Below are 27,266 nucleotides of genomic sequence, written 5' to 3'. Positions count from 1 at the left end.
AGCCCAGGAGTTGGAGGTTGCTGTGAGCTGTAATGCCATGGCACTCTACCCAGGGGGACAGCTTGAGGCTCTGTCTCAAAAAAAAAATAAAATAAAATAAAATAAAATGCCAGATGACCTGAGGTAGCCAAAGAAAGCCTTGCCAAGGTTGGGCCTGGTAGCAGGAACCTATAGTCCCAGCTACCCAGGAGGTTGAGGCAGGAGGATCACTTGAGCCCAGGAAGCTGATATGAGCTATGACTCCAGCCTGGGTGACAGAGTGAGACCCTGTCTTAAAAACTGTAACAAAAATCTTGCCCAAGAAGCCTACATAGAGCTGGTGGCCATGGTACCCACAATGGTGAGAAGGAAGACTGGTCATAGGGCAACAAGTTTCCAGAATGTTTCTCAAGCCACCTTCTGCCTCCATTAATTTTCACTTTATAATGACTTGCAACAAAAGAAGAATTTTTATGTGAATTATAAAATAATCCCAAAGCCATGATAAAACCTCAGAATCTTTTTATAGGGTATTTAAATTCTATGCAAGCAATAAAATACCTTTACGGCAGCATTAAAGCTATCGTATGGCACCTTTTAAGAAATGAATGAAGTTTTAAAAGTGAATTGATATTTGTAGTAAGAAAACTATCTTCCTAAAACATGAAAATAATATACAGATTCTGCTATCTCTTGAAATTATAATAGCAGCATCTGAGCTTCTAGTATTTACAGAAACACCTGACTCACTTCTCTCCTGTGGATCCTTGAATCTGAGCCACAGTCAACAATCTGTCCCAGAGCTGAAATGCATGCTACCTGGATTCTGAGTATGCGTTGAGAATGGTATTTGATTTTTGTTATTCTTGTAATGCTATCAGAAGGAATTAAATGCAGGCACTTAAAAGCAGGGTTTTCTCAGATAAGCAATGAACAGAAATTGAGATGATCTAAAGCTTTTTTTTTTTCTTTTTCAAATATTTTTTTCAGGACCCAAACCAGATTTAAATCCTGTCTCCCTGAAACAGTGCACTTTGTTACCACGGTGTTAAATAATTTTTAAGATTCTGTGACCTGGATCCAAAGAAAAAATTCCTCCCTTATTCTAAGGGGGTGCTTCTTTACATTATAAAAGAACCAACTAGCAGGAGCGGGAAGGAATCTCAAGGATCAGTAGTTTAGTCTCACAGGAGCCTCAAGGCTGAGACATGCAAGACCACAGCATGTTAGGGACGGAAGAGGCCCTTGGGCTTCCATCCAGCATCTGCTCATTTATAGAACTCAGTTCACTCTGCACTGCATTTTCATACACAGAAATTTATGATGAAGAAATAAGTATAAAAATTACTATTAAAAATATTATCCTGAGGCTTCTCAATTATTTATACATTACTGAAACCCAGTCCTGAAATATAACTAAAGCTCCTGCAAATGTAAGAGCGATACGAGCACACTTATTTAACAGAACCTATTAAAACAAAAGCAGCCTACCTTGCCGCCATGCCAAAAAATGCTCCCAAGTCTAGTAAGACCCACAGGCACAGTTTTATTGTAGAACTCAAGTGAAGTTCATGTCATACCCGGCCCAGGAAGCTGTGTGCAACTCCCAGTGCAAATATGCTAAACCGTCTGAGACCTGAACTGCCTGCTGGGAGAAAGATCTAAGAAAAAGATGAAACGCACTGGGCCTGGGTCTGTGATAAATAACCAGCTTTCTAACAGCTGTGGAATCCTTAAATCAGTTCCTAAGAAAGTCACTGGATCCTAAGGGTAGTTTTTCAAACTACGATTCCTCCTTGACATTCAGGCAGGAAAATTGTTAGGATTCTAAACTAGAATGAAGTGAACTGATTCGACCTAAAACACACCCTAGTGGATCCCTAAGTTCTGGCACCAGTCTCTTGTCTCACGGCAGACACCAATACAATGTTAGATGGTGAGAGACCAGGGTGAGAAACCCACCATACAAATGAATAGTTCATTTTGCAGACTTTCTAAAAGAGATTTTTTTACTTTTAGTATTTGAAACAGGGTACACCCCTAGCCTATGGGAATCTCCTAAAGACTACGTTCAAGGTGGAGAACGAGCAGAGTCACAGACCGCTCGGCAGGGCTCTGTGGGACTTGCCGTCGCTGACCGCTCCTGGCGTCTTATCTCCTGCGTCTCTCTCACTGGACTCCTCACTGACTGTTGAGTCCACATCTGAGGGAGAAACTCTGCAGAAACAACATAAATTGCAAACATTAGAAATAAGAAAGGACAAAAAGAAAAAGGTCACATTAACTTGGATATGGAAATCAGGTGTCCGGGCAAAACTAGTAAAAACGAAAAATTACTTCATGGCCCAGCGTATTCAGGGACCACATTCATGCCACACAGGGACATCCTGAAGACAGATTAACGTGGCTTACTAAATGGCTCAACAGACCACACTCCAATGAAGGCTAGAAAACTAAGTGTCCATCTGGAGGAGGGTCCTGAAGCCAGCAGGGCCCAAGGCCCAGTTCCTGGAGACAGATAGTCTAGGTCTAACATGAATTAGATCAAAGAGGACATGGGGTTCAGGTCTGGTTCAGGGTTAACTGGGTCTGTAGAGGAGAGGCTAGGGAAGATCTGCAGCCACCCCAAATAACTCCAGCTCTTTGAAAGGTACCTACACTTACAACACTAAGGCAATGACCACCACTGAGATTTGATTCTATATATCAAAAGCAATGGCAACACAGCACCCAGCTTGCACCAGGCTAGAGGAAATCCTTCATTAGGTAGCACCCTGTCTCCTTGAGCTCTCTGGTCTCAATAGCAACGTTAAGCACCAGGACATTCTGGTGCCCCGGAGGGATGCTGAGCATTATACTTGCTGTGCAGACCATTGACATGTCATGACAAAATTTAACAATGAGACCACCAGGCAAGAGAAAAAGTACTTTGCAAAATTTTCCTAGGGTATTAAAACATCCTTAATGATTTGGTTTATTCTTAGCCTGAAAAATAATTAAGCAAACAACATCTCTCTATATAAGTGATTTTCCTGTGTAAAGATCATGCTCTAACATCCATTACATTCTTAAAACAAGGCTGGAACCACAGAGGCAGGCTTTCTGATTCAAATTATGACATTATTTCAAATATCAGTATGATCTCACACTTTTCTGATCTTAGCAAAAAAACCAGGATTTAAGAGTTGCAAAGCTTACAAGCAGGCTGACAACGTGAGGCTCAGCAGCCAAAGCCATGTGATGCCAGCATCTAAAGTCAACCTAACAGAGCCTGCTTCCGAACCAGGTCCTCTTCAACACAGCTGCAGCCCTCCTTACAGGATCAGAGGCCACCAAGGGATCACCAGGTAGTGTGGAAAACTAAGAAGCAATTCTCCACGTCCTTTACTTCAATAGAAATGGAAATAAACTGACACTGGGGAACTGGGCAGGGAGGAGGCGGTGAAGAGTCCCATGCAATATGCCGACCCGGGTGACAATGTGGGTCAAGCTGGAGGAAAACAAAACAAGCCCAGGAGGACTTGATGAAGGTCACTGGAGAAAAAGCAATGAAGTTGCTGCCAGCCACTAGCATCCCTAGCAAGAGCAACAAGGCCCATACTGGCTGAATGCACACCACACTCCCACACTCCCTATACATTACTGCCAGTATCATCTCCATGGGGCCTGGCATATGTACCCTCGAGCTGAGTGATTTCTAATCAAATCTAAAGAGACCACCAAGCCATCACAGTGATTCTCAATCTTCAACACTTTGGGGGGAAAATCACAGGGCCTCCCTTGGCGTCCCCTAGAGTGGGTCCGTGCCCAACTCTGAGCAGATACAGCCCCTTCTGATACAGAAACTCACCACCTGAAGACAGAAACATGCTCTGCAATAGGGGCGGACACAGAAAGCCCAATAATCACCTTCCTCTATGACGGACGTTCTTGGAGGGGACCTTCGCCTTCGGGCTTGGCACATCTCCGTTTTCAGAGGGTGTGGTGTGGTCCTTCACAGGTCCCGGCAGTGGTGCTGGCTCATGAATAATCAGTATGTCATCTTTATTGTGCTGACCCAGATGCTGCTTGGCAAAATCGAAGCCCTTCACACTAGGGATCTGCAGCTAAAATACACATGTAACACAAGATCATTAATCTGAAATCTGAGGGTGACAAGAAGAGCCCATCTTCTAAGCCAAGACTGTGATGACAGTTCCACCAATTCAATTCAATAAGCGACTCTAAAACGTCAACCATGTGGGGGTTGTTTATACCTGCAGTGTGAGAAGACAGGCACTTGTGAAAGATTCAACACGAGTACAGGATTAAACTGCCAGCCTGTAACACAAAGGACATTCCAGGACAGCAGCTGACCCTTTATCACAGGAGCATACCATGTGCCACACAAATGCAGACAGCAGCGGGGGCAAGATACTCCTTACAGGGAAATGGGGACTTGGGCTAGGACCTGAGGGCAGACAGAACTTGGAACTAGAAAGAGAAGGCTACAAACAGCGTGTTCTAGATTGTGTCAGGGACCAGAGAATACTCGAGGCCTGGGAAGAGATAGCATCAGCTGCACTAGATGAGTCAGGACAAGGGGAGTGAGAAGCTGAGCCTATATATAGAGGACCCCCGAAATGCCAGCTTCTAGAGCTCATCCTCTGGCCAGTTAGAAAACCACTATACTCATATATCCCTAATCGGGCAGACTTCCAAAATCCAAGAAGACAGGACCCTAAAGGACCAGCAGGAGGATCCGGCAATAGCACATGCATGAAATCCCAAAGACCTGAGCCCAAAATCTTTGCAACAAAAATGAGAAGGAATGAACAGCTCCAGAAATTAGGCAGAAAGATCTAGAAGCTAACGGACACAAGAGGCAAAGGGAGAGAAAGAAGCTGGTGATGATTTGAACATTTCAGGCAGGGTATCCTGAACAGTGGACATGACATTAAGGGAAAGAGATGATGACTCATGAAGGAATGAAGACTTGAGGAGATAAAAGGATAGGCTTCATTTTAAAGATAATTTACTTTGAAAGGACAGGATAGGCCTCGAAGGACAGTAGCTCAGTGTAGCAGGAGACAGGCAATCACACCCTGGGGGAAACTTTCAGGCTGCAAGGCGACTCTGAGAGCCATCGCTATAGAAGGTGACATGTAGGGAGCTAGAATTTTCAAGATGGATACAGATTCTATGGGTGGTGCTGGAGAGTAGTCATCTGGGGCTAAGAAGAGGAAGAGGCCGGGCGCAGTGGCTCACACCTGTAAACCCAGCACCCTGGGAGGCCAAGGAGGGAAAATTGCTTGAGCTCCAGAGTTTAAGACCAGCCTGAGTAAAAGTGAGACCCTGTCTCCGTATATTAAAAGAAAAGGAAAAGGAAAAGGGGGAGGAAAGGAAAGCAAGGAAGAAAATAGAACGTAACTTCAACAAACAAAAGAACTTGGAAAGTTCAATGTAATAGAAGCAAAGGGAATAAAAGAAGTTCCAGAAAGGAAAGAACAGTTATAATAAAGCACAAAGTTGAAGGAGAAAAGGGTCTTTGACAACGGTCCCAACTCACACTGGCAGATGCAGGAATCCCTCCCACCCCCGGGACACACAGTACCACCTAGCACCAAACCCACGACCAAGACCCCCGGAGCCTGCAACTAGACTCCAGGCCTCTGCTTCCAGGACAGTGGCAAGACAGGAAAGACACTCGAAGGTACACAGAAATGTGGACAGCGTGGCACCATTTTTTGTGACATTTATGACAACACTAACCGTACCCAACATGCATATCAACAGTTTCCCTAAATGAAGCTTCCAGAGTACAGGAGAGTAAACCGCAAATAACAGTGCTCCCAGGTCCTCCGCCCCCTCTCGGGCCCCAGCGGGGAAGCGGGTGGTGAATCAGAAGAACTGCGGTGGCTGGTGAAGGAGAAGCAGCGTCTGAGCACCAACCAGAAACCGACAGAATCTCTATTCGCAAAGTTTGGGGCAACTGATTTGTGCCCTGTGTAACACTCCGGTTAAGAGCGAGTTCCTGGGGCAGACTCACGTCCTGGGAAAGCAGCACCAAGAGAAAATGCTGAAAGGCACAAAAGAAGGGAGCCTAGTTCTGTCTGCCAGCTCAGCGCCCCAGATCGCCAAGAGGAAGGCGTCCGATGCAGGCGGCCAAGATTCCAGGAGAGCCAAGGCCTGCTAGGTCGCTCGGGTACAGCCCTCCGCGTCACTTTGCCCACCAACTTGGACAAAACAGTGAAGGAGTCCACCAGAGCGACCTTCAGTAAGCCTTCGGGACTCGGTTTACTCCCCAATTATGAGGATGAGGACGAGGAGAAGGAGGGAGGAGAAAGAAAAAGGGGGGGGGGGAACGCCAGCCAGGCAAGGACCATTCACTTTCCTCCTCGCGGGACGTAACAAATAGTGTGCGGTCAAACGACTTCTTTAGAACAAATCCTCCCAAAGCCCCCTGCATTCCTCATTCAGGATCAACTGAGAAAGCAGAGAAACATGGACAAGCCGTGCAGAGGAGAGAAAACAGCGCAGAAACATTACTGGAAGGGGTTTTTGATGACCCTGAGGTTGATGCAAGGGTACCAAGGATCTGATGCACAAAGAATGGGACAAATTTCAGAAAGCCGTGAGGCAGGTCAACACTATTTCTGAAGCCAGAGTTGCTGAAGAGGATGAAGAGGGACGGCTGGACCGCCAGACTGGGGAAGAGCGATGAGCAGAGAGAGTTACCGTCGGTGGAAAAGCTGTGGAGTCACCAGGATGAAAGAAAGAAGCTCACAGAGATTCTGACCATACAAGAACTGCAGAAAAAGGACGAGGAGAAGGCAGACAGCCACGATGAGGGAACTACAGGGTGCCGTCTCGGGATTGGAGGGAGAAAGGGGCTTTGTCGTAATGTTTTAAAGACCCCAAATTTGGGGTTTTAACAGCTTCTGGTATTGTTTAAAATAAAGTGCCATTTCTCAGTATTTTGGTTACTTCACGCCTAACAATCTGGATATCTAATCGGGTTGTTGAGGTAAAATGAGTCAGGGAGCTACAGCACTTTGGAAAATTGGTGTAAAATATCTTTGAGGTAAAGGTTTTTCTAGAAACTTTGAACATAGTTAAATATATATTTACTTAAGTAAAAAACAAAACAACTGTGGTCCCAGGGGGTTTCCTCAACAGGAACGCCACATACTAACCACAAACCTCCCCGCCAGGCTGTGTCCACACCCACAAAGAGTCCCAGCCTCCACACAAGACAAAGGCCAAACAGAGAGAAGTTATTTTAGACTAAGGTGACCAGCCGTCCTGCTTTTGGCAGGACAGTCCCCATTTTTAACGATTTGTCCCACGTCCCACAGCATTTTTAAAAAGTCCCGATTTTTGGAAAGAATGCACCACAAGCTAGGGAACTGCGGGACAAAGAGAAGGGAGTATACGGTTGGCTGCTGAAAAGGTTAATGTAACTCCATTTGGGAATAAAGAGGTCAACGTAACTTCATTTGGAAATGGAAAGGCTAATGTAAACTCCCTACCGGCTCCTGGGCAAGGTCGCCCAGGTAGACCTGCGCCCTAATCCTTTGAGCCACAGGCACCGCCCTATACATAATTTTTTTAATGTATTATATTTGTAAATTGTACTTATGTTAAAATTAAAAAATATACATTACAATACTATTTTTGCATTCTATGAAAATTTTTGTTGCTCCATATAGACCAAATTTTTAATTAAGAACCCCCCCCCACCCCCGTCCAGTGGTGTCCCGTTTTACCAATGTTAAAATCTGGTCACCTTATTTTACATAATATACTAAGACAGAAGCAAAAGGTTTCCTCATACTTGAGTGAGCTTTAAGCACAAATGAGTGACACCACCAGTGGCGTTTGGGTTTGGGACCTGAGGCTTTTTAACCATAACAAAACCAGGGTCAATGGGAAGAAGAAAAGTAGCCTGCAATGAAGACTTGCACCAGCAGAGGGGGACAAAACTCACTAGTAAATACAGTTTACAAAATGTTGCTTGGAAACAAAAAGGCAAAGAGTGGCATGCTTGTATCTTCCCATCAATGAGCTCACCTTACAGGAGCAGGCCACCTTATCACTTGGGCAGTCTGTGAGCATACACGGAGGTGGGGAACACTGTTTTGTAAATGATGAACCCAAACCTGCCACTCCCTGGCTTCCCCTGCCCCCAGGGTAAGTTTGTTTCCCCAACCCAGAGGTGGATCAGCACCTGGTATCATCCCTTTGTTTTTTTAATTAATTTTTTTTATTAAATCATAACTGTGTGCCTTAATGCATTTTATGGGGTACAACGTGCTGATTTTATATACAATTTGGAATGCTACTTCAAACTGGTTAACATAGCCTTCAACCTCTCTTACTTAATCGTTGCATTAAGACATTTATACTGGCTCAGGGCCTGTGGCTCAAGTGGCTAAGGTGCCAGCCACATACACCTAAGGTGGCGGATTCAAATACTGCCTGGGCCCACCAAATAACAATGACGGCTGCAACCAAAAAATAGCCAGGCATTGTGGCGGGTGCCTGTGGTCCCAGCTACTTGGTAGGCTGAGGCATGAGACTCGCTTGAGCCCAGGAGTTGGAGGTTGCTGTGAGCTGTGATGCCATAGTACTCTACCCAGGGGGAAAGCTTAAGGCTCTGTCTCAAAAAAAAAAAAAAAAAGACATTTATACTGTACTCTTAACAGATTTGACATGTACCCTTGCATTATGCACAATAGGTGAGGTCCCACAGATTACCCTTCCTCCACCCAGTCTCCCCCCTCTTCCCTCCTTCATTCACGGCTATAGATATGTCTTATCATTCGCATGAAAAGTTTGGAACTATCATCCCTTTCTAAGAGTCCTGCTCCCACTTTACAAAAGAACAGTCCCCCTCTTACCCATGCAACAGCTTCCCATGGTGCTCAATCCAGAGGTGTAGAAACCTCTGGAATATCAAGTAAAAAGACAATTCAAAACGCTGGTCTTGGCAGACCCCTTAATCAAGCCACAATAAACCTGACATGTGGCTTCCTTTCTTCCTCCCTTAGAGAAATAAGGGAGAAATGTAGCCAAGAAACAGGATAATTCAGCCCCCCCTGGGATGATGTGAATCCAGATATTCTGCACAGGGGACAGCAGCAGCAACAATTTAATGAGCCAGTCTCACCTCTACCATCTCCCACCCCTCAGATAACACTTTACCCCACAGAAGAATCCACTGAGAACAAAGCCAAGAGTTCAGCAGTTGAGAAATCCCAAAAGCCGGATCTCACCTCATCCAGGGGCTAAGGTCGTGACAAGGTTCTGTGGTTTATCTGACCCAGAAGTGAACAGGGCCAGCTATAGTGGCTCAGCTATAATCCCTGCACTCCGGGAGGACAAGGCAGGAAGATCTACTAAAAATAGCAAAACTAGCTACTCAGGAGGCTGAGGCAGGAGGATCGCTTGAGCCGGAGTTTGATCTGCTGTGAGCCACGGTGATGTCACAGCACTCTACCCAGAGTGATAGAGTGAAACTCAAAAAAAAGTAGTCTACTCAAGATGTGTTCAACAGCATGCTGGGAAACCCCAAGGTGCCAAGAAGTACACACTTTCTGCAAGTTCACGACCATTCCCAGAAACGAAAGAGCTTAGCAAGCAGCCTTGTTCACTGGGTCTCGTTAGTATCTCAATGCCATCCATGTTTTGCATCAAAAGGAAGAAAAAGTAAAAACATCCATGTGCACTTTGGAAAGATCAAAACTATAACTTCAAATCAAAGGAACAAATATTGGAGGTAAGCTGGTATCGAATACTCTCTTGAACGTTTACTCAGACTTGTGGAATGTTTTCATCAACCTCTTTCAGACAATTACTGGACACTGCAAGGCTGGGTTCAGGTCCTGTGAATGCAGACCTCTTGCTCACAGTACCACATCACCCCTTCTCTACTTATTTGTTATCTCCATGTACTTATTTGATTTAGATTAACTACACAGCATCATGTTTGGGTTCTTCCAAAAATAATGTACTTATAAGCAATCATTGATGTGCCTTTTGTAAACTTCATATCTGTGTCCAATATTTTTTCCTCTTTTGTTAAAAATTTCTACAAAGATTCAGCTGCATTCTTACAAGCAAAGCATCTATGTACGTATGGGAAGTTGAAAACTTAGGACACCTAGGAAATAAATCCTGAATTTTAAAAAACCTGTAGCATGGGTGGCACCTGTGGCTCAGTGGGTAGGGTGCTGGCCCCGATATCCTGAGGGTGGAGGGTTCAAACCCGACTCCGGCTGAACTGCAACAAAAAATAGCTGGGCGTTTGGGCGGGCGCCTGTAGTCCCAGCTACTCGGGTGGCTGAGGCAAGAAAATCACCTAAGCCCAAGAGCTAGAGGTTGCTGTGAGCTGTGACGCTATAGCACTCTACCGAGGGCCATAAAGTGAGACTCTGTCTCTACCAAATTAAAAAAAATAAAAAATAACCTGTAGCATATGATTACAATGAAGTCTTCTCTTTTAGACTTTGGTATGTTGGCCTAATTTATAAAATACATAATTATAAATTTTATTTTCATCTTGAAATTACTAATCCAGCTACATAATTCTCAAGTGTCCATCTGACAAGCCTTTTTATGGCAGAGAAAACTGAAATTTGACACCAAATATGCACAGCTGATGATAAAAATCCTAAAATGAGCAATTTCTAATTTTATGGGGTTGCTTTGACCCCTAGATGTGCTTCATTTTAGCCTCATAAACAAAGTGCCTTTAAGTGAAATAACAACAGACATATAAACAGTCACTGAATCACCACCACCATCACTTAGTAAATCCTGCTAAAATCCTTTTTGGTATACTTCCCAGTAAGAAAGTGAATGCTTCTAATGACTGGGCACCAATCTCATTTATGAGTTAGGTGTTTTGTTTTAATGAAATTGAAGGAGTGACAGACGGCCTCCTCTAAGCCAGCATCTCCTAAGTGAATAACATAAAATTACAAACAGTGCTGCCACCAGTACAGTCAGCATAGCCCACGTACAGGCACCAGATTCCTTCCCGACAAACTCTCAGGGTTCGTGTAAGAAACAAACATGACAGTCCACACGAAAATGCTTCATAAATTCCCTAGGACCATACAAATGAGGCTGACAGCATTACTAATGCTGGCGGTTGATGAAATACCAGGCAGTTAATATAGATAGCAAAGAGTATTCAGGCATCAGTCACAGCTATAAATGTGAATTTAGAAACAACATTCTGTAAATCAGCAACAGGATGTGACACACGGTGGACCTTCAATAAATATCTGACGAATGAATGAATTTCAAACTGTCAGCTGAAGTACCAAACTTACTAGATGTTACAGGGAACCAAGAAAGGAGTACGTGTCAAAAACGAAATATACAAGTCCCGCTGGCTTACTGTTGGGTCTAACATCTCTGTGTGAATCCATTAGACCCTCGCACGGCTCACTGGCTGGGTGAGTCACCACCTTTTATGACAATAGAAATCTGGCAACTGACCTGTGCTTATGTACAAAGCAAAAGCCATCTATGCCCGATGGAAAAAACTATCAGAGGACTCATTGCTCTCCTGCCCAGGGATAGAATTAACTCCTTTTGTTTCATCCCTGTTTTCTGATCCACTCTTTTTAGTTTTTTCACTTCTTTTAAAATAAAACCCAGAGTTAAGTCTGGCTGGTACTGAGTCTCCAGCTTCCACATGCAGCTTCCATCAGTATTTCAGAAGGGCCAAGATGAATTAGTGTCTTCAATATTCATATTAAGACCGAGTTATTTCTGGAGAAGGATGGCTCTTTTGTTCTTTCCTTCTTGAATCTGTCATAGAGGGGACAGGCCACACTGTGCCCCACTGGAATACGTCAGTGACAAGTCAGGGAGGCTGCTGGGGCAGGTCAGCCAAGTGACAAAGGAGATGTCTGGCGAACGTTAACACGTGGCACGTAAATATAATAAGGCCCAGATGGAATGAGACACAGGGAGGTCCCAGGACTCAGCTTAGCCTGGCCCCCCTGGGAAGGAGCAGTTAAGATGGCAACGGAGAGCACAGAGCAAATCCCGAAGCGTCTGAATGAAAATGTGCCATTGTGGAGAAGTGCCATCGGAAGCATTTATTACCTGATTGACGCGATTGGTGGAAAATCACCACCAGCGCCAGCTTCCGATTTAGAAGGTGAAGACAAGGCAAAGTTATCGCCATCTGTTTGTCTTCAGTGCCGCTCAGTACAGTGACTTCTCTCACCCATGGGACACACAAGGCACAGTCTGAAATCACCCAGACATCAGGTGTACAGGGGGTCCTAAGAGCTAGACTTGACTAAGAAGGGAGAAGCCCCCTCTGAGCCCCTCTTCCATCCACTGTCCATGCTGCCTCCCAAGGAACAGTTCCAAACAGGCAGCTCTTCCTGCTGAAAATCCTTCAATGGCTGCCCACTGCCTACAGCATCTTTTCTAATCCCTTCTATGTCTTGAAAACCCCCCAGGGCCTGGTTCTCTGCTGCCTGGTTCTTGGCTGCTATGTCCTTCCTTCCAACTTTTGCTCCTGCCTTCCTATGCTTCTCGCCACCCTGGCTGCAAAGCCCGCTTCATCCAGCTTCCCCTCCACCTTGAAGCTTTAGCTCAGCCCCGTGTGACCTCCTCAATAGGTGGAGAAGCTCTACCACTGAGAGAGGGATGCTCTGCCTCCTTTGAGCTCCCTCAACACCTGACACGTCCTTCCCTCCTGGATGTCCTTCTCCCCTGCTAACGCCCTTGCAGGCAGAGCTCACATGCTATTGAGTCTGAAGCTCAGCCTGGACCTGCCTGAGTCAGAGCACATAATCAGTGTTTGTGAGTGACACCCAGTGTCCAAGGCAGCTCCACCTGGCTGCCTGCAGAGAGAGAAACCATCCTTAGGAGCAGCTGAGGGTGGTCAAGAGTGACCACCAGGCCCCAGGAACCAGGTATGGACTGTCCCCACCAGCTGGAACAAGCCCCCTGGGGCCAGTGGCATCCGGCCAGTTCCATTCACAGTGAGGAGGATCCAAGTTGGAGTTTTTTAGGTATGAGTAACAAATGGTGACTTTGGCTTATAGATTAAAGAGAATACACAGAAAAGAAACGTGCATGGGGTTTTCTATTCATTATGTTTGGAAATAAGAAAAAGCCCTACCTCAATACAAGACAGAATGGCCTCTCTCTCTTATATTTCAAAATTAATCTATTTCCAGACAATTTGAAGAGGTTTCCTTCTTGTTACATGGGGGAAGGGGTGTGGATTCTAGGTCAGCAGATTTATTGTTTCCAGATGTTCACAGCTCTGGGATTTGCTGAAGGATTTCAGAGAGTAGTGGTGATGCTTGTCGGGGGTGGGGACAGCAGAATGGAGAGAGAGAAAACAAGAGCTGCCGCAGCAGGAGATAGCTCCTGTGGTGATGGGGAGGCCAGCATCTCAGCAAATTACCCCGAGGACGAGGTCAGAGGCCCTTCACTGTGGCCACACAACCTCAGAAGAAACCCTTATGAAGTAGAGACGTTTGTTTTTGAACTAAATGAAGATCCTCATTTTCCCTCTTACAAACGCAAGATCTACCCAGCGGGTTACTGTGTCAGCAAAAAAAAGACCAAGCTTCTGCAATCTCGGCAAGGTTTTGGCCCTCCGAACAGGGTCAGAAGACAGTTATTCTTTTGAGGAGCCCCGCTGTGTAGACTTTTCCTGTAAATGCGGTAAAGATGTATGCACCGTTCTTTGTAGCTGTGGAAGAAAGGGAGCAACTCCACGGGCTGGAAGATCTATTTGAAACTGTCCAATTGATTTACAGCAACATCTGGGACATGAAAAAGTTGAGGAAATAAAAGTGAGAGGAGGAGAAAGCTTGGGAAATGTTCTGTTTGAACCCCAAAGATGCCGTCCCCCTACAGTTTATTCAAGTAACAGATAACAGACGGGCTTCCACAAGGAGTATTTATGTTAGGACCACAAAAGACCTAAACATATAACCATCTAGACTGTTTAACTCTCTCTGCAACAACAACACTCTTTCATGAGAACAAAAACATTTCCAAGCCTATTGTTGATCTTATTACAATGAGATTCAGACTATGAATCATTTAGCGAATCAAGCACTTTTCTCCAGGTTTTTTCCACACCATTCACTAGAGTAATAACAATAAAACAACTTTAGCAGGCGATGTGAATCATAAAGACAGGTGACAAATAGAACATTTATGTATAAAATGCTCATATAACACAGTTAATAGAGCTATGAGCTTGAAATTTTGCTCAAGATTTTCATTTCTTGGTTGATTCATAAGAAAACTCTTCATCTGCTTTTACAAAAGTAAAATAAAATTTAAGACGTTGACTTATTTTTTTCACTCAACAGGTCTGAGTTTGTACATTGCAGAATATTTTTTATACTGAGACAATCGGAATAAGGGCAATCCTTTACTCCCTGGTCTTTTGCTGCTGCTTGCTTGCTACTTTGAGAGCACGGTGAGGCCTCTAAATGAGTAAGAGCCACAGAGGGGACATGTTCACACACACAGGAGACTATCACTTTCCCCTCCCTTGGCAAACACACCGACTGACACTCACACTGTGCTGTCTGCTGCCAGGGAGTTCTCTAGCCCTCTGGCATGTTTTTGCTCACATCAGGTGTGCGCGTTGCTGACCAAAAGTCGATTTCTATGCTTTGAAATGTAACAGTCAAATATCATGCAAACTGCTGAAACATATGTGTGAAAAGACAATTGCTGCTTCTATAAAAACTAAGTTGAATGCTTTGGAAAGACACATGAAAGACGGTCGGCTAGAAAAAAAAATCTGCTGTAAAATTAGCCGTAGGCGAATTAATTCAAAAAGTCTGCAGAGTTAGGGGTGGGGATATTGAAAAGATCTAGAGAATTTTGCATTCAGATGGTTTTGTTCTAAGGAAACCCAAACTGGAAACTGCAGGAGATACACATTATGGATTTTGTTTATTACAAGGAAAACCGTACACAATTCCACTCTGCAGACCTCAAAAGAGGACTCGGGATACAGCAGAAGACTGGCAAATAAACGTCCATTCATCTACTCTGAAATGTTAAAATGCTCAAGGCAGGTACTGTCAGTTTTTAATGATTAAGTGGTCTTAATGAAGACTGAGCAGTGGGCTTCCAGTATGGTGGACACACAATGAAGGAGCTATCCGATGGACTTGGGTATGAAAGAGAGACACACAGATCGGAGGGAACCTCCCTGGGCTCCTATTCTCTGAAAATATGTAGGGCTAAAATATAAAATAGGTGAGATTTCATACACAGAATGGATGAGATTTTCCAACTGATCCTCTCAAAAATAAAATCACAGTAGAACCCAGAACTCACCTCACCATCCAAGCCCCTACATAGCTTCATGTGCCTGCACTGTATTTATTGCTCCAGAAGAACCGGGGTCTCAGGAAGTGGACGTGAAGAGAAAGAGATGCCCCCCACAAAGCCAGAGGATTTCCTTAACAGCACAAAGTCATTTCACCCCTGCCACCCCACAGGACTGTTTATGGGGACACTGTGGGGAGCTGTCTCCTACCTTCTGACGCTGCTGAATGCTGGCCACGGTGTCAGGCTGAAAGTCCAGCTTGTCCGTGCGGCACAGTTTCCAGTAGAGGATGATGACGATCACTGTCACCACCAGCACCGGGATGACCACACCAACAATGACCCACAAGTTGTTGCTCTGGGACTCTGGAGACGCCCTCCTCACCCTGTCCACAGCTGCCAACAAGGAAGAAAAGTCCTTCAGTCAGTCCTTCTCAGCTCATGTGCTGGACTGCATTTGTCTTCTGTGAAAAACTTGGGCAGCCCTGGCATTTCAGCTTAAGACAACCAGTTACAGGTTGTAATCTCCTGATGACAGGAAACCTGACCAAGTAAACAAATACAATATACAATGTTACATCTAGAACACCTCAGGGGTCACAATGACAGGTAAGAGTTTGAGGTTGCTGTGAGCTAAGGTCATGGCCCTCAACACCAGGATGACAGAGTGAGATTCTTGTCTCAAAAAAAACTTAAGTTAAAATACAATAAAATAATAAAGGTATATGGCTAATTTAATGGCAAAGCCAGGTTAATTCCAGGTCTCCTGATTTCTAGCATATTCTCCTGATCACTCCTAAGTTCCCACTGCAGGATGCTGGGTGCAGAAGAGTTGCTGTTCTAAAGTGGAGAGAAAAGCCGCCACTCTGCCAGAACACAGTCCCAACCCCGACCACCGACCACCGTGTGAAGTCAGCAGGAATCACACCCTCCCTCTTCACCTTCCCTCCCCACTCAGTTTCTCTGGTTAGCAGATACTTATTAAGTATGCCGGACACACTTCTAAAGTTGAGACTCAACAACAAACAGGCAGAGCCCCTAAAGGAGTGTAGGTTCTAGTGGGAGAAAGGGAAAATTATCAAGTAAATGAACACTAAATACTTTCATATAATACTAGTGTTATATACAAACCAAAATAGAGTAAGAAGATATAACATGAGCACAGATGCAACTGGTTATTTCCACCTTAGCAATTAAAAAAATAATAAAGATGGTGGCATTATTCATAATAGCCACAAAAATGAAAACAACCCAAATAGTCATCAACAGGTGAATGGATAAACAAAATGTGGTGTATGCTTACAACAGAATGTCATTTAGCTTCAAAAGGAAGGAAAAAGGAAATTCTATATTACAACACGGATGGACCTTGAAAACATGCTAAGTGAAACAAGCCAGTCACAAAAAAAAAAAAAATGATAAGGCCAGGTGCAGTGGCTCACACTTGTAATCCTAGCACTCTGGGAGGCTGAGGCAGGTGGATCACGTGAGCTCAGGAGTTTGAGATGAGCCTGAGCAAGAATAAGACCTCATCTCTATTAAAAACAGAAAAACTTGGCTTGGTGCCTAGAGCTCAGTGGCTAGGGCACTAGCCACATACACTGTAGCTGGTGGGTTGAAATCCAGCACAGACCCCCCCAAACAACAATGACCACTACAACCAAAAAATACCTGGGCGATGTGGTGGGCACCTGTGGTCCCAGCTACTTGGGAGGCTGAGACAAAAGAATCACTTAAGCCCAAAAGTTTGAGGTTGCTGTGAGCTGTGACGCCACTGCACTCTACCCAGGGCAACACAGTGAGACTCTGTCTAAAATAAAAAACAAAAACTAATAGGCATTGTGGCAGGTGCCTGTAGTCCCAGCTATTTGGGAGGCTGATGCAGAAGGATCCCTTGAGCCCAGGAGTTTGAGGTTGCTGTGAGCTGTGATGCCACTGCACTCTACCAGGGTGACAGAGACTCTGTCTCAAAAAAAAAAAAAAAGGACAAATAATGCGATTCTACATACATGAAACATCTAGAAGAAAACTCATAGAGGCAAAAAGAACCATGGTTGCCAGGGGCTGGGGGAGGGGGAATGAGGCATCACTGTTACTATTCAGTTATGTGACAGCAAATCCTCCTCATTTTGCATCTGCCACTCTCCCTCCCACACTGCCATGCCTACCCCACCCCAGGGGGCCCCTGATGACTCTCGACCTTGGAGGATTCTGTTTCAAGTCCTCCTCAATGTCCTTCACTAGCTCCTTCCTCACCATTCTATGCTTAGCTCTCTCTAGACTCTACTCCCCAAAAGGTTCCAGGGCGTCTCCCACTCAGGCTCCAGTCACCACTGTCTGTAACCCCAGCACTCCCTCCTCTCTGCCTAACTCTGCTTCATAAAAACTTCCCCATGACAACGCCAATTTCTCCCTCATCTAAGTCAGGCTTTTGTTCTCGTTGCCTTTGTTTTGAAAATGGAACCTTATTACTCTTTTGAAATGCCTCTTATTACATAAACGAATCGTCCTGATAGACCACACCACTTTGCTCATTAATCTGGCCATGACACCAAGCTTTGTCTTTTCAAATATATTTTAGTTGTCACAGGCAGGGACTAAGTCTTGTGTTCCTGTCATATCCTATGATGGTGACTACCGATTAGGGGATCAAAATGTATCTGCTCAAAGATACGAGAACAGAAACACGTGCTGGTTTAAATTTGGGTTTAGACCTCTAAGAGAGGGGCAAGCAAGGGCACGTGCCTTCCATGCACTATAGCAGAAAGCGCAAAGGAGGGCACAGACTGCGTGGGAAACATGGCAAAAAGTGGCAAAGTGCTGGACATTTGTGTTTTTTAATTTGGCCTGAATATAGTTTATATACATATGGAGCTCACTTTGGTTTTTTTTTGAAGCAGAGTCTCACTTTGTCACCCTCGGTAGAGTGCATGGCATCATAGTTCACACCAGTCTCAAACTCTTGGGCTGAAGTGATCCTTCTTGCCTCCGCCTCCTGAGTAGCTGGGACTACAGGCACCTGCCACAACACCCGGCTGTTTTTAGAGACGAGGGTCTCACTCTTGCTCAGGATGGTCTCCAACTCCTGAGCTCAGGCAATCCACCCACCTTGGCCTCCCAGAGTGCTGGGATTATAAGCGTGAGCCACAGCACCAGCCTTTATAGCTCACTTTGAATAGAAACAACTGACAATATAGAAGTAGTGACATAATCAAACCAAGGATCTGAGACAACTGGGCATTCCTCTTACTCTAACCTAGTGAAACCCCGGAGAGGCACAGAATGACCAAACCAGCCCTGATACCCATGTCCCGGGGCTTCCCTGGTGCTGGTAAAGGCTTTCTTCTGACACTGACCCCAGAACTCTAGGAATGTTACCGAGGTGTTTTTTCAGTACAAAACTGAGGACAGAGAAGTGAAAGATCAGATGAGGAAAAGTTTGAAAGGTGCCCATATCTTTTTGCAAGTCACTTTTCTAAAATGTTAAGTGTGTGGCAGGGGCAGCCCACCTCTTCAACAACCAGACATATCCCACGTGAAGAAAAGGAAGGAAGGGCATTTGTAATTTTCTTCCTCACACTTCTATGCCATCATCTCACAAACACACAACGCAACCCACCACTGGTTATTTGCTTCAACTCTCCCATCATCTTCCATAAAATTAGAGAAAGTGTGTCCGTCAGCCTTCATCCTAGTTGGCTTCAAAGGACAAGTATAGATTTCAGAAAGAACCTTCTACTTGCTCTCGCCAGACTCCACTCCCCTAAATGTTCCAGGGTGGATAGACGTTAAATCTTCTACTACTGAGGATAATTTCAAAGCTGTCATTTTTTAAAAACTGCCTTTGTCTCCTACATGTTTTCTGCAAAGACTCCTTCAATGTTCTCTGATGCTGAATTCCTTCTAAACATTTACTTATTATTGGGAGCAAGTTTCAATGTGCTCTTGCAAGGACTGCTCTCTGGATCATATGGGAAAAACATCCACATTAAAATAGCAGTCTTACTCATAAAGGTATATTTAGAGAAATACACTCTTCCATGACTCCCCTTTTTCTCAGTTTTAAATAGCCAAAATCTGAGCTGGAAAACAAGGTACTGAGAGCAGCCATTGCCAGGCGGGCAAGAGCCAACACCTTCCAACAATAATAACCAAGTATCAAAATGCCTCTTTCTAAATTGCAGAGTGGTAGGAGGACAGGGTGGAGGAGAAAGACCAGCTAACAGGGTAAGGATCAAGGACTCTTTGTGTTAAAAGGTCCTAAGGAAGCCAGTAAGTCCAGAGCGCACCTCCTAGCTTCCTGAGTGACTCAACTGTCCCCACCAACGTTCAGAATATGACACAGAAGATTTTGGAAGAAATACAAAACAAACACATTATTTTACCTAGGACCAGGTTTTCAAAAGAGAAACAGTACAAGTGTGGGGATAGATGTTAAAGTTGACGTATGGTTCTATAAATCGCTCTACCACCACGAATACAAAAAGTGAGGCAGGAAAAACAGTGCAGGCTACAACTTCAGCGGATTGAAATCCACAGTAAAGAAGGTCTTAGTGAATGAATTTTAACAACTGGCATCTTAGGAAAATGCCACTCCAAAACAAGGGTTATACACACACGAGAATGTGTTAAATTCAGAGCTCAGTGTCAGGACACACTGTCTTTGGAGCCAGCATAGCTCAGATGGCAACACCTCACGAACTTACGCTGGGCAATCACGCCTTGAATCCGGTACCCCAGGATAATGGCTGCTCTCTGGAGATCTACCCTGTTAATCAGGTCTGAAGACTTGACTGCACTGAGTCTCTCTCCGTCCTGATCCTCCACAAAGTAGATGAGCTGTACAGGGTTGTCGTCTCCCTCCAGCCGGGACACGTTCACCACCTGAAAGATAACAGAAGCCATTAGCATCCTAGGAGCTCACGCTTCCAGATGCCCTTTCTCAGGTCACTTAATCCTGACTGTGTCACTCGGGACTTATCCCAGTCCTCCTAACAAGCTCCTTATGCCGTCCAGGGCCCCAGAATCACCAGGATGCTCTCTCTGGATGAGATGAGACAGAGTTAAAATCAAAGTTCCTCCACACAGAATAGCAAATATCCTTTGTCCTGCTCCACATGTTCTCTAAGACAAAAGGGACGAGGAGAAAATGCGGAACACAGGGCTGGCGAGTCCAGCCCATCTAGAGTTGGCACCAACGGGCCCCGACGTGCCCACCACGTCCTTCTCCCGCCAGTCACCAGGGGGTTAGGTACATCCCTGGTTCTCAGGTACTATTAATGGTTCTTCCAGGTCCCTCTTGATCTATCAGCATGTCCTCCTTATTATTCTCAACCTCCGCTTTCTTGACATTCTGGGCCAAATATTTCTCAGCCAAGGGGAACACTGCAGGGTGGCTGGCAGCTTCCCTGGCCTCTGCTCTCCAGGCGCCAGGAGGGCATGCCCCTCCCAGCACCACCCAACGTGACAATCCAAAATGTGTCCTGACGCTGCCAAATGTGCCTGGAGGGCCAAATCCCCTCCCCTAGCGGAGAAATACTGGTCTAAGGACAATAAACCGCAGAAATTCATCATCTTCAAGGTCTAATAGTACTTTGATTTATCCTAAAACTTTTCTCTAAAAGGCATTCCTTTGGCCTCAGTACTTCAAAATCTAGTACAGGTAACTTATTACAGGTTTGCATACATACAGCTTCTTATTTTGTTACTATTTCTCTTAGTACTGTGCAACAATTTTTTTTAAGAGACATGGTCTCATTCTGTTTCCCAGGCTGGAGTGCAGCGGTTCAATCAGTAACTCACTGTGGTGGGCAGCGCCTGTGGCTCAGTGAGTAGGGCGCCAGCCCCGTCTACCAAGGGTGACAGGTTCAAACCCAGCCCTGGCTGAACTTCAACAACTAAAAGATAGCGGGGTGTTATGGCGGGCTACTCAGGAGGCTGAGGCAAGAGAATCACTTAAGCCCAAAAGTTTGAGGTTGCTATGAGCTGTGTGACCCCACGGCACTCTACCAAGGGCGATAAAGTGAGACTCTGTCTCTACAAAAAAAAATAAATAACTCACTGTGGCCTCAAGCTCCTGGGTCAAAGTGATCCTGCCACCATAGCTTCCCAAGTAGCTGAGACCACGAGCACGCATGACCCCACCTGGCTAAGTTTTTAAAAAAATTTTTTTATAGACATAGTGTCTCACGCTGGTCTGGAACTCCTGGCCTCAAGCAACCCTCCAGGCTTGGCCTGGCACACAAGCACGAGTCCACGTGCCCAGCCTATGCAACAATTTTATTGTTTCTTCAGAGTCCAGCAAAACACTGGACTGGTCTCCGGAGAAAAGGATCAATGATGACTCCAGACCCTTTACTTCACACATGCAACTCAAGTTGTTCGCCTCTGTTCTTGCCGTCGCCAAAACATCCTGTCCTCGGGTACAATCTATAATACCACCCTTGCTCTGGACACGGCCGCCAGACTCCTCCTTCACATGGGAACTTCTGACAGACCAAGAATTTCAAGATTTCACCGTGAACGCCTAGATCACTTCTAAAGATTCTTAACAACACATGTCCAGACTCTCATCCCTCAATGTTCTTTACACTTCACCCTGAGGACTCATGTGTCCTGCCCTCTGGCTGCTGCCTCAAGGCTGGCTTCTTGCCCACTTCCCTCCCCCACCGCCTACACCCTCATCCACACCCTTGCTGTGGTGACTGAACTTCCTCAGCCTGTCGAATGGAACCCTATCAAAAGGAAGTAGATGACATCCACCTGTCCCTCTGTGCCTAGCTATCTATTCCACTGAAAAGTCCTGATAAGTTCTAAAAGTATGGTTTTTTTCTTATATAAATCATAATCTCAAATATCCAGTGACACCAACTTTGATTCAAGATTCTACAAGTTCATTCAGTGCTATAGTTTGGATATTGGTCTCCTCCAAAGCTCGTGTTGAAATCTGATGCTGGAGTTGGGGCCTGGTGGGAGGTGTTTGGGTCATGAAGGTGGATCCCTCATGAATGGCTTGGTGCCCTCCCCAGAGTCAGGAGTGAGTTATCACTCCATTAGTTGCTGAGAGAGCAAACGTTACAAAGAGGCTGGCGCCTTCTCCTCTCTTGCTTCCTCTCTAGCACGTGATGGCCGCAGGCTAGCTCCCCTTCACCTTCTGCCATGAGCAGAAGCAACGTGAGGCCCTCACCAGGAGCAGATGCTAACCCCAGGCTTCTCGTACAGCCTGAGAACCGTGAGCCAAATAAGCCGCTTTTCTTAATAAATTACCCAGCATCATGCTTCTCGTACGGCCTGCAGAACCATGAGCCAAATAAGCCGCTTTTCTTAATAAATTACCCAGCCTCAGGTACTCATTTTTAGCCACACATGCAGACTGAGACATCCAGGGGGAAAGTCAGTCAGTAACAGCTAATCCCAGCATCCTTTCTAGGTGACTGCTAACCAGATTCATATCTGGACCATACAACCCTGATAATAAGGAGTCATCACTTTAGCTAACATTTTCAATTTCATTTTTAAAATTACTTTCGAGGCTGGGCACAGTGGTTCACGCCAATAGTACTAGCACTTGGAGAGGCCATGATAGGAAGATTGATTGAAGCCAAGAGTTCAAGACCAGCCTGAGCAAAAGTGAAACCCTATCTCTACCAAAAAAAAAAAAAAAAAAAAAATAGAAAAATTAGCTGGGTGTGGTGACGGGCACCTACAGTCCCAGCTCATGGGGAGGCTGAGGCAGGAGGATCATTGAGCCCAGGAATCTGAGGTTGCCATGAGCTATGATGATGCCATGGCACTCTAGCTGGAGCAACAGAGTGGGACCCTGTCTCAAAAAAAGTAAAAACTAAAATTAAATAAATAAAACTACTTTTTAACTAAAATCACATGTCTCTATAGTAATTATATAGCCTATGGGAGAAATTCTGAAAAACACACAGAATACAATGAAAATCACCTGATCGCCTGAAATTCAACCAACTGAAGAAAATCACTATGCATTTTAGCATATTCCCTTCATTCTATTTTTCCCCATGAATTTTATATTAATGTTTGGATTACAGGGTAGCATTTGTAGCTTCTCTTCACTAGAGCATGTTTGTATACCATTTTTTTAAATGGCTACATAATATTCCAACATGAACAGATCTATTATAACTTATTTACACATTCCCCCTGATTCCTGGACACCTAGGTTGTTTTGACATTTTCAGTCTTACAAATTAAGTTTCATGAAGAGCCCGGTACTTCATATGCTACAGAAATCCTTGTCTGCACCTTCACGTGTGGCCTCCAATAGGAGGAGACAAGCAGAATTGGCTTGCACTTAATCTTCAGATGGCACCTGGATAACTCCATTAATTTTCACAAATCCATGTTCTTCCGTAGGAAGCTTGAGCATATAATTTAGCACCGTATTACACAGTTTTATGGTGCCCTCTGTTTTATGAGCGTAAGTTTAGCCCATACTCAGACCTTGAGCTCCACAAAGCTAGGGCTGTTGCATAAGACAAAGCTTTTATAATATATTTTAATTTTGTATTCTTTGTTTTATACTTGTTTAATGGTTACTCTCAAACTTCTCCATAACTTACTGCATCTGGCAAAGAACAATTTTAGAAACTTAAGAACCACATTTCCGGGAGGGGAAACAAAGAGGGAGAGAGAACACATGGCAAAGAGTCAGAGAATCATGATGCAATTCTAGGCAAAACTGCCACACACCCCCCGTAGCACATCTTTCTAATGCCTCTTACCCACTTACCTCCCCACCCGGCCTGCCAGCCCACACCCTGCCCTTCAGAGTTCTACCCTGGTGTTTTGTTTCCAAAATGCTGTAGCTCTAAATATCCCATTTTCATAGCTCGACAAGTCAGCAGTTGGTAAAGAAAAAGAATCCACATAATTCATACGGAAATGGAAATAAATGACAGCCCCAACCTCCAACTTTCTGGGAGTATGTCCATTTTAAAATGGGTCACTTTTTGACTCAAACAAATCTGGTAGCCTGTCTGCCAGTTTACCCAAGTGAAGACGATTTGGGGTAAGATGAGACGACCAGGTTGGCAGGAGGCAGCGAGAATGAAATGCTAGAAAGGTGGGCAGAAAATTTCCTTCTTTCCGATGTCTTCAGGTCTCTTCCAGCTGAGCAACTTCTCTCTATGATGCTATCAAGAGTAGTTACCATGCCAAAAAGAGGCCACATTTTTGTTAATTAAAATACTACTCTTTAAAAGCAAGATCGTGAGTGTGGCAACCCAGTAACACAGTTCTTCTGCTTTGCTGTCCACGGTCTGTGTTATACCAGCCACTTACTGAGGGCTTGGTACGTAATTTGTCTAGACCAGTGGAACTGATATGCAGCCATATTCAGCTGCTACCTTATATAGCAATCAGTCAAAATCAGAATTTCCTCCTGGCATTTTACATCTGCATAAAAATAGAGGATTTTAGATGGTTTGCCTGCATGCTGCCTCTCCTCCGCCCCTCCTCCTCTGACCCCTTAGAGTACCTGCACCACGCTGTTGCCGGCAGTGATGGTGGCCCTTCTCCACATCCGCCTTCTGGTGGGAACCTCACTGAGCAGCTGGGCCAGTTTGCGCTCCATCTCGGCTTGAAACACTTCATTCTGGAGCTGCTTCTCCACAACACCCAGGAGGACTACATTTGAAAGGAAACACACACAGCACCCAAAACAAGTCAGTGGTGGTAAGAAAGAGATGGTGTGTGTATGTGTGTGAGAGAGAGAGGGAGCACAAGCATGCTTGAGAGAGGGGGAAATAAGTGCAGAATTACTATAAAATGCCAATCCCTAGATAGGAGACATTAAAATGGGAAAACATGAATGGGAAGAGGGAGAGCCCAGGAAACACAGCTTTTATCTACGGCTCCAAGCTCTGAGTGTTACCCAGACTGGTGGCCAGAAGTCCCAGGGACTCCACTGTGCAGGAGCTTTGGAAGAAGAGCACCTACCCAGGGTCAAATATTCTCTCTGCACTTGTCTCAGAACTGCAAATACTGTGAGTTCATATGTTGTCTTCAGACTTGGACTCAAACTACCTTGAAAAAAAGGTGCCCACCTATCTTCAGTTACCTGCTTTAGAAAAGATTATCTAAGCAGACAATCAGCTTCTTAGTGTGGTTTGGAGAATGGAGCATGTGCTTGGCAACCAGGACTGGTTTCAATTCTCTTTGAGATACAACCACTGGCAAGTTACTTAATCACTACATAAATTACCTGGAAAAATGGGACTAATGTACCATCCTAAGAGGTGGGGCCTTTACAACAGATGTAGTGCATTAAGCAATGAGAATTGAAATGCAGGTCCAGGAACCCTGTGACAGGGACTGAAGCTACTCTACACGTTCTCCCTGAAACCATGTGGCTGTGCCGCCCAAAAGCTGGGCACCTGCTAAATACGCAACTGTCTGTTAGACGTTCCTGTACCAGCTTAGAAAACCTTGATCTGCAAGGCCATAGTTCTGAATATCTGAGCCAGTCCCCAACACAAGAAAAAGCTTCCTATTTTCTCACCAAGCCACCTTGCTTGTCCTTATTCAACCAGATAAATAATACTTTTAGAGAAAAAAAAAAAAAAAAGGTCATTGCTTCTGAACCTCATCTTGTTCTGGGTCAGATTGTCAGTTCCTATTAGACTCTGCCCTGGGCTTGATGTATGAATTTTAAAGAAAGCCAATTCTTTTTGTGCCATAACTCAGTGGGACACATTCCCACAGCCAAATGTGAATCCCTTTCTCATTCATTCTTTGCCAAGAATTTAAGGTACATTTTGCCCTAAATTTAGGAAACAGGAAAGGCAGTATCCTTTTCAATATGCCCACACAGACTTCATCTTCTTACAGTTTCCAAAACATTACATAAGTTAAACATACCTGTTCTGACCCAGGAGGACTTCAACAGCTGAGATAAGTTGAGCTGTGGGTACTGGAAGGCTACAGAAGGAAAAGAGGGGAGGAGGAAATCTATTGAAACAATATTATGTTTATGACAAAGTCAGACCACACTGTCTTTCCTGTACTACTATTTAGCTCTGAACATAGAAGAACAAAATACCGAATTAGCATGAAAATACAGAGAGCAGTAGTTTCTGAGCACACTGGTCTCAAGGAAGAAGAGAGGGACAATAAGAAATAAAGGGCTGGCTGGAGCCATCACAGGACACTGCTGCACAGAGAGGTCAGTTCTCCTTCAGATGTCACTGTCTGGAGCAATGCATCCTCTCAGTGTGCTCCTCACAGCTCCAGGCCTGCCAGGCATCAACTCAGGGTAAAGAGCCTGGACGTCACACAATCCTGGTGTACTCCTGCTGTTGAGCAAACTTACTACCTTAGACATAGCAGCACCGTGCACAACTTTAAGTTTCTATTTGTAAATAACAAGTTTATCCCCATCTCCCATCTACTTTTATATAGAAGAACTGGTAAAGTTATTGTTTTTAGTTTAATTAACAATAGACTGAAATACATTAAAAGTCATTAGGCCATGTGGCTGTTTCCTTTTGAAAAAGAATTTGATATGTGTATATTTTTTGCCTAACTTCAACCCTGGATTCTACTGGGGTTTGAAGTAAAGGTTCCTCCCTTCTCCCTTGCTGCTTTCACTTACTATGTGAATCTAAAAAAGATTTTATTTTATTATTTTTATATTAAAATTGACATAGTAAACTTTATCCTTTTGGATAAAGGCAGTTTTGATTAATGCATAAAGTTGCATGATCACCACAATGAAGATATAGAAAAGTTTCATCATCCCCGTCTCAAATTGCCTTCTGCTACCTTTTTTGTGGTCAAACTTAAAAAGCTCCTATCCTTAACCCCATATCTGTTCTCCATCCCCATAGTTTTTTGTTTTTTGTTTTTTTTTTGAGACAGAGCCTCAAGCTGTCCCCCTGGGTAGAGTGCCATGGCATTACAGCTCACAGCAACCTCCAACTCCTGGGCTCAAG

At 44.6% G+C, this 27,266-nt stretch overlaps 1 protein-coding gene across 1 annotated transcript in view; it reads right to left on the bottom strand.

Annotated features, from left to right (window-relative positions):
* KIAA1549 (KIAA1549 ortholog) overlaps positions 1-27,266 on the bottom strand; it is a 79,267-nt gene that overhangs the window by 37,292 nt on the left and 14,709 nt on the right. Inside the window, exons 7-12 of the mRNA XM_012806231.1 lie at positions 26,194-26,253; positions 24,812-24,960; positions 20,013-20,190; positions 15,518-15,702; positions 3,889-4,085; positions 2,081-2,196 (exon numbers count right to left, since the gene is read on the bottom strand). Coding sequence (XP_012661685.1) covers positions 2,081-2,196; positions 3,889-4,085; positions 15,518-15,702; positions 20,013-20,190; positions 24,812-24,960; positions 26,194-26,253 — 885 coding nt within the window. The remainder of the gene's footprint in view (positions 1-2,080; positions 2,197-3,888; positions 4,086-15,517; positions 15,703-20,012; positions 20,191-24,811; positions 24,961-26,193; positions 26,254-27,266) is intronic.

This window comes from Otolemur garnettii, unplaced genomic scaffold (genome assembly GCF_000181295.1).
Source record: "Otolemur garnettii isolate 467f Iridium unplaced genomic scaffold, OtoGar3 scaffold00049, whole genome shotgun sequence".
Taxonomy (NCBI): Eukaryota; Metazoa; Chordata; class Mammalia; order Primates; family Galagidae; genus Otolemur; species Otolemur garnettii.
This window is presented reverse-complemented; position numbering and strand designations above follow the sequence as displayed.